General features: G+C 41.3%; 1 protein-coding gene across 2 annotated transcripts in view; it reads right to left on the bottom strand.

The window, feature by feature from the left end:
- Positions 1-8,462, bottom strand: part of RNF170 (ring finger protein 170) — a 45,477-nt gene that overhangs the window by 14,651 nt on the left and 22,364 nt on the right. For both annotated transcript variants that reach the window (XM_012001038.1, XM_012001037.1), the window contains 2 exons: positions 6,106-6,181; positions 2,189-2,297 (listed from right to left, as the gene is read on the bottom strand). In XM_012001038.1, the coding sequence (XP_011856428.1) occupies positions 2,189-2,297; positions 6,106-6,181 (185 nt within the window). The remainder of the gene's footprint in view (positions 1-2,188; positions 2,298-6,105; positions 6,182-8,462) is intronic.

Here is an 8,462-nt window from a genome sequence, read left to right as displayed (position 1 = left end):
AAAAAAGGAGTGCAGAGAAGTATGCATTAGAGAGTAACTTGTAGAGAACAAAGGATTTGAACTGAACTTCATAGGACAGATGAGATTTAGATAGGCAGAAAACAGGAGGGAGGACACTTCAGGTTTTAAGAACAGCAAGAGCAAATGTCGGAAAGGAGTGTCACATGGATTAGGTTCAAGAGGAGAAATGTATCTACCTTCTCTGATGCCCATTTAATTTTCCCTGCCCAATCTTTCATAACTTGCCTGGTGATTAGCATTTCCAATAGAAAATTAAAAGATTAAAAACTGAAATAAGCGTTTTATACTTTGTTAGTTACTTAAGTGAAAACCTTTAAGAAGAGACTGGAATGAGTGGATGAAGCAATGATGAGATTGGATTACTGAAAGAGCACAAGGTACAGAAAACCCTGCCATTACATGGTATGGGTTCCAAATATGCCATCTCCAACTGCACAAATAACACTGTATCTAATAATTCTATACTATGAAGTTAGACAAAAGGGCCAACACAATTTACAGGATGATTATATGCTACATTTTAAATTAGTCCCTATATGAAAATTTCCTACATTTTGGGAGCAATAAGACCCTATCTTGAACACAACTGTTTAAACAGAAACAATAAAAAACTAGGTCTAGTGACTGGACAAATCAAAGTGGCTTCGAGTGTTTACTATTGTATGAACCACTAATCATGCAGAACTGAGCACAGGGATTGAAGATAAACCTAGGTTTAAAATCTTTGGCTCTGTCTGGGCTGGGTGTGGTGACTCACGTCTGTAATCCCAGCACTTTGGGAGGCCAAGGTGGGTGGATCACGATGTCAGGAGTTTGAGACCAGACTGGCCAACATGGTGAAACCCCATCTCTACTAAAAATACAAAAATTAGCTGGGCATGGTGGCAGGCACCTATAATCCCAGCTGCTTGGGAGGCTGGGGCAGGAGAATCGTTTTAATCTGGGAGGCGGAAGTTGCAGTGAGCTGAGAGCACACCACTGCACTCCAGCCTGGGCGACAAGGTGAGACTCCATTTCAAAAAAAAAAAAATTGGCTCTGTCACTTAACAGCTGGCCTACTCTTTGTAAAATGTATTATTATTATTTTTTTGAGACAGGATCTTGCTCTGCTGCCCATGCTGAAGTGCAGTAGCATGATCACAGCTCATTGCAGCCTCAAGCTCCTGGGCTCAAGCAATTCTCCTACCTCAGCCTCCCCAGTAGCTGGGACTGCACATGTGAGCTATTGCACCTGGCTAATTTCTTATTTTTTGTGGAGACAGGGTCTCCCTATGTTTCCCAGGCTGGCCTCCAACTCCTGGGCTCAAGCAATCCTCCTGCCTATGCTGAGATTACAGGTGTGAGCCACAGTGCCTGGTCTCTTTGTAACATTTCTTCATATCTCTAAAGCCTGTTTCCTCATAGGTGGGGTTAGATGAAGTATATTAATGTCCAATACATAGGCTTGTAATAACTGATACTTTGCCCCTCAACCTGCTATGGCATAATCAGCCATAGAAGATTTTCCTGAATCTGCAGATTCAGGAAAAATGAGGAGTGGTGGAAAGCACTCCTTCCTGATACTAAGTAAGTGTGAAATTATTCTCTTCTTACCCGAAGGCATGCTCTAGGGTTCTCATTCTCCCTCATTAAACCTCAAGAGGTTGAGAGAGAGACAGACAGAGACAGAGACAAACATACTGAGACTAAGACCTTTAAGACTTTCAGTACAAACTCAGAGTCAAAAGAGGCAGGAGGGCAACGCAGGGTCTTGGGCAGGTTCTTGAGAGAAGAACCTTCCTGCCCTGGGAAGGATGAATAATAAATGAAACTCCCAAAGAGTGATGAACAAAGAGGGACTCAGTGAATCCCTCATGCTATGGATCTACTTGAACTACTGTCCAAAGAAACACACTTCTGTTTATGGGGAAGCTGAATAGTTTCTTTAACTTCTGAATCCATAGCTGCTACATGGACAAACTAAATAGAAAGTAAATAAGTAAGTATATTATTTAGATGCTAAGTATACTTGGTTGACAAGTAGAGCAGGATATCAGAGGTAATCTACCCTACTCACAAAATACAAAATGTGACAAAGAGAAAATTAGGAATCCAGACTTTGTACACATAGAGGTCTTGGTCTTGGTCTAAACAGTCACTTTTCCCAAGTATAGTGTTGTTTGCTTACCACAAAAAAGATGTCCACAGTTGGTCTCCACCGGGAAGGAGGCTTGGTGCAGGCAGATGGGACAGTACATGTCGGTGTAGAACTGCTGTCGAGCAGCAGCAGGTGCATCCTAATAAGAACACAGGTGCACACATTGGAATACAACACATGTAGTCCTCAACAGTATCTCATGTTAAATTATATTTGAGAACAGAGTCAACAGTGTGTAACCCTCATCACATTGTAAACGTGCAATAGTTTAAGGTTATAATTTTAAGAACATTATGAGGCTATATTGTTTTTATTTAAGCTGCATGGTCTCCACTTTCCTTCCTAAACACAATTTAAAGACAAAAACTTAGATTAACTCAAGAGTTCATATTTTACTCTACTGGAATACATAAATTATTCTGAGTAACACAAGGCTGAGCTAGTGCATAAGCTAACAATGATAAAAATTGAGGTCGGGTGCAGTGACTCATGCCTGTATTCCCAGCACTTTGGGAGGTCGAGGCAGGTGGATCACTTGAGCCCAGGAGTTCCAGATGAGCCTGGGCAACATGGCAAAACCCTGTCTCTATAAAAAATAGAAAAATTAGCCAAGAGTGGTGGTGGCATGCACCTGTAGTCCCAGCTACTTGGGAGACTGAGGTGGGAGGTCACCTGAGCCTGGGAGGTTGAAGCTGCAGTGAGCCGTGACTGCACCACTGCACTCCAGCCTAGGTGACAGAGCAAGACCCTGTCTCAAAAAGAAAACAGTATCAAATGTCAAACTGTTTTCTAAGTCTTCACTTTTTTCATTTTCAACGTCTTTTTCATTTTAAAAGTGTTGCACGTATGCAAGAAACATCCAGATATCAAAGACCTCACTAGGATGGATCATGAGGGCAAGGGATTTATCTGTAGGACTCATTGTACCTCAGGACTTAGAAAAGTGTCTACATGGCTGGGCACGGAGGCTTACACCTGTAATCCCAGCACTTTGGGTGGCTGAGGTGGGTGGATCACTTGAGGTCAAGAGTTTGAGACCAGCCTGGCCAACATGGTGAAACCCTGTCTCTACCACAAAATACAAAAATTAGCTGGGCATGGTGGCGTGCACCTGTAGTCCCAGCTACTTGGGAGGGTGAGGTGGGAGAATCACTTGCACTCAAGAGGTGGAGGCTGCAGTGAGCCGAGATCACACTGGTACACTCCAGCCTGGGCAACAGAGACCCTGTCTCAAAAAAAAAGAAGTGTCTACATAACGTATATCTTATGTTATTGTATTGTAAAAATACTTATTTATCAAAACTTGTTTTGATGGAACCCAGCAGATAAAGTTGCCAGCATGAAAAATATCTAATTACAGAAAAAGTATCAAATTTACTAAATAGGAACTGTTAAGTGAATCAGATTTTTGCCACTCAATATTAATAAACAAATTTAATAAATTTAAATAATAATAAACATAACTAAAAGGTCATACTTCCAAAATAGCCCTAAATCACCAGAATATTCTGTGATCCAAGGCTACACCTTGATGTTATAGTCACTTATGTCAGTTTTAATGCTACAAAAAGTGTACAGCACTTTATGTTCCCTTCTCCACCTTTTCTTTTCTTTTTGAGGCAGAGTCTCACTCTGTCACCCAGGCTGGAATGCAGTGGTACAATCGCAGCTCACTGAAACCTCTGCCTCCCGGGTTCAAGTGATTCTCCTGCCTCTGGAGTAGCTGGGATTACAAGTGGCCACTACCAAGCCCGGCTAAATTTGTATTTTTAGTAGAGACAGGGTTTCGCCATGTTGACCAGGCTGGTCTTGAACTCCTGACCTCAGGTGATCTGCCTGCCTCAGCCTCCCAAAGTGCTGGGATTACAGGCGTGAGCCACTGCACCCAGCCTTCTCCTTATTAATTTTTAAAGAAACTGACAAAAATCAATTAACAGAGATGTCCAATAGAACTTTCTGCAGTAATTGAAATCTTTATCAGTGCTGTCCAATACAGTAGCCACGAGCCACATGTGGCCATTGTGTACTTGAAATGTGGCCAGTGTGACTAGAAGACTTAATTTCAGATTCTATTTAACTCACTTGAATAGCCACAGGTGGCTGGTGGCTGTCATACTAGACAGCAAAGAATAGACTACATCGCCAGCCTTATTTTCACTCTGAGAGCTGTGTGCCGGGCCTCAGGAAGAGGTGAGGCAGATGAGTGGACACTGCTGCAAGGAGACCTGGAAGATTCACTTCAATCTGGGGCCCCTCCATAGCTGAACCCAGTCATGAAATCGCTAGTGTCAGTGTTAGCAAATCTTAGCAGTCTCATATGTTAATGAGAATAATTATAATTGCCTTACTTATGTCTAAAGATTAAATACGATTGTTGTTTGGGAAATCACTTTGTAAATTATAAAACCTATCTCAACATGAATTATGGGTAACAATTGTTATGGAACAGAGTACTACTAATAGGCTTAAAGTATTGCTTTTTTTTTAGACGGAGTCTCGCTCCCTGTCACCAGGCTGGAGTACAGTGGCGCAATCTCAGCTCACTGCACCCTCCCCCTCCGGGGTTCAAGTGATTCTCCTGCCTCAGTTTCCCAAGTAGCTGGGACAACAGGTGTGCACCAGCACGCCCAGCTAATTTTTGTATTTTTAGTGCAGATGGGGTGTCACCATGTTGGCCAGGAGGGTCTTGATCTCCTGACCTTGTGATCCGCCCGCCTCAGCCTCCCAAAGTGCTGGGATTACAGGCATGAGCCACTGTGCCTGGCCCTGCTTAAGTTATTCTTGTATCAATGAATATAAGTTCCATGAGGGTAGGAATTTTTGTCTGTTTAATTCACGATTGAATTCCCAATGCCTAGAAAATGTATGGCATGTGGTAGATGTTCAAAAAATATTTGGTGAATGGATAAATTATAAAACCCTTATTGGGGCCAGGCGTGCTGGCTCACACTTATAATCCCAGCACTTTGGTTTTAGTGGAGCAAGCACAGCTCACTGCAGCCTCAACCTCCCAGGATCATGAGATCCTCCCACCTCAGCCTCCTGAGTAGCTGGGACTATAGCTGTGCACCACCATACCCAGCTAGCTTTTGTATTTTTAGTAGAGACAGGGTTTTGCCATGCTGCCCAAACTGGTCTGGAACTCCTAAGCTCAAGTGATTCTCCCGCCTCGACCTCCCAAAGTGCTGGGATTACAGGTGTGAGCCACCATGCCCAGACTGTAATCCTAGCACTCTGGGAGGCCGAGGTAGGAGGAGCGCTTGAGCTCAAAAGTTAGACAGCAGCCAGGGCAACAGAGTGAGACCCTGTCTCTTTTTAATTAAAAAAACGAAACCCTTATTGGAAGTGAAGTTTGATCAGTAGGAAAGGAATTTTTAATTTTGTTTCTTGATGTTAGATATCTAGGCATGAAGGTGTACAATATCCTATTTATTCCAGGCTTCATAAAGTATATCTCCAATTCTTAGAGATTCCATCTGGTAAAAAGCAAAGAACAAACAGGAAAAAAATTAACTTTTTTCTTTGCCTAGCTAGTTTTATTGTTACAACTTTGGCAACTGAAGAAAAAAGGAGAAAAAAACCAAAACAGCCACCTCTTCTAGTTATTTCTTTGTAGATGTTAGGGAATATATATCAGAAAAAAAGGGTTTTTCCACTACATTTCATTAAGGTCAATTAGACAGCAATTATTTCTACACTAATAAACAATAGGAAAACTGCTATATTTTAAAGCAAATTAATAATAAACAAACATGAAGACATCTGAATAGATTAAGGCTAGGCAATTTGCCCATTCTGCAAATATACAATCTATAAAATAATATAAGGTAATTTGAAGCTGGAAAGAAGCCCATGTTTCCTAAAAGTAATTTACTAATGTTCTATCACAATTTCACATGCAAAGGGAGCTATCACATCTACTCCTCAAATAAATATATATACAATACCTGTTCTGTTTGAAGCTGTTCTCGAAGTACCCTTACTAGCTCCTGGTTTTCTGGGTGAATGTTTTGATGTACATTTCTGTTGAATAGAATATAATAAATTTTGAATAGAAAATATTATCAGATGAATCCATTTTCTTCATGGGTCTACTTTCTGACTTATAACTACTGGTAATTAATGTAATTGATGGCATACAAGCACTTCACTTCAGGGACTGTACGTTTCAGGCTGTCCTGTGGTGAGTTCTTCTGAGATCACTGATTATTAGCCAATTTCAGGTTTAAGTGGCAAATGGTAAAATCCAGAGGCCTAGTACCTTGGAAATCTATTGTAAATGGAAGCTTACAAATAATGTAAAGAACATTTGTTTCTTTGGTGAAATTTCTTCAAAATAAGCAGTTATCTAATTTTACCTACTATTATGCATTTGAATGCTTTTCCACATCTAATTAGATCCTTCTCCTAATTTTCAGGTATTAGGGGAGGGGAACAGAGCAGAAACTAAAATTATTTAATGTAGAAAAGCCAAAACTTGGCCAGGTGTGGTGACTCACGCCTGTAATCCCAGCACTTTTGGAGGCCGATCACCTGAGGTGGATCACCTGAGGTTAGGAGTTTGAGACCAGCCTGGCCAACATGGTGAAACCCTGCCTTTACTAAAAATACAAAAATTAGCCAGGCTTGTTGGTGGGTGCCTATAATCTCAGCTACTCAGGAAGCTGAGGCAGGAGAATTGCTGGAACTCAGGAGGCAGAGGTTGCAGTGAGCTGAGATCGCGCCATTGCACTCCAGCCTGGGCTGACAATGGCAAGACTCTGTCTCAAAAAAAAAAAAAAAAAGGAAGAAAAGCCAAAACTTAACATGTCACTAATATCTTGACATTAACAATTAAAATCGTGAATCAAAGGCAAGCGGTTAGTGGCTAACATAAATGGATGGGATAAAACATCCCATATTGAAAGTCAGATGTTGGCTGGGCGCAGTGGCTCATGCCTGTAATCCCAGCACTTTGGGAGGCCGAGGTGGGTGGATCACCTGAGGTCAGGAGTTCGAGACCAGCCTGACCAACACGGAGAAACCCTGTCTCTATTAAAAATACAAAATTAGCCGGGCTTGGTGGCAAATGCCTGTAATCCCAGCTACTCGGGAGGCTGAGGCAGGAGAATCGCTTGAACCCGGGAGGTGGAGGTTGTGGTAAGCCAAGATTGTGCCATTGCACTCCAGCCTGGGCAACAAGAGCAAAAAACTGTCTTAAAAAAAAAAAGAAAAAAAAGAAAGAAAGATGTGTTGGTCAGGCTGGTAGGTAGGGTGAGGGCAAAGTGTTACATGTTATCACAGCTTAATTTCATTTGGCTATTAATGTATCTTCTAAACATAAATGTCTTAAACAAGAATATTTTAAGTCTACACAGTCCCAAGGTTACTCCACAGAAGAGCCTTTACTCTCTGGGTAAGCCAATATCCAACAGAGATAAGAACTCTCATATTCGAATGTGATAGGGAGAAGTATAGAAATCTATCCTATGATTATTCAATTGTTAGCAAAAAACTGCAAATTTTAGAAAAAGAAATCAACTAAATATAACTGTTAGTTCACAGAAGACATAAAAGCAATTTAAAGTCAAATATCTAAGCAATGAAACAATTTGAACTCTGTTTAAACCTGTTAAATCTTAGTTTGTTGTTGCTGAGACGGAGTCTCACTCTGTCACCCAGACTGGAGTGTGGTGGCGCAATCTCAACTCACTGCAACCTCCACCTCCCAGGTTCAAGCGATTCTCCTGCCTCAGCCTCCTGAGTAGCTGGGATTACAGGCATGTGCCACCACACCTGGCTAATTTCTGTATTTTTAGTAGAGATGGGGTTTCACCATGTTGGCCAGGCTGGTCTCGATCCTGACTTCAGGTGATCTGCCTGCCACGGCCTCTCTAAGTGTGGGGATTACAGGCATGAGCCACCGTGCCCGGCCTAAACCTGTTAAAGCTTGATGCATTCTTCATTTTAAAATAAGGCACATTCTTATGATTGAACAGATGATCTGTGAAAGAAAGCACTCACTATATGAAAGCACCCTGTCAAGGAGCAATCTAACTAGCAGAGGAACCATCTCATTTAAATACCAGTGAATACCTAGCTAAATGGCATTTCTCCATTCTTTGAGAGTAGAAAACCATTCCCTTTTCATTGGAAAAAAAATCGTGATGACGTTTCAGAGTACAGACATGAACCACGTGACTGGAAACCCTCTCCTCTGGCTTCCTTCTATAAGAAAGATGTAAGAATTCTTAAATCTGGTGGTAGAATATTTTTAAACATATATCCTATTTAAATGTATTTTTAAAATATATAATATTCTATT

This window comes from Mandrillus leucophaeus, unplaced genomic scaffold (genome assembly GCF_000951045.1).
Source record: "Mandrillus leucophaeus isolate KB7577 unplaced genomic scaffold, Mleu.le_1.0 Scaffold649, whole genome shotgun sequence".
Lineage (NCBI taxonomy): Eukaryota > Metazoa > Chordata > Mammalia > Primates > Cercopithecidae > Mandrillus > Mandrillus leucophaeus.
This window is presented reverse-complemented; position numbering and strand designations above follow the sequence as displayed.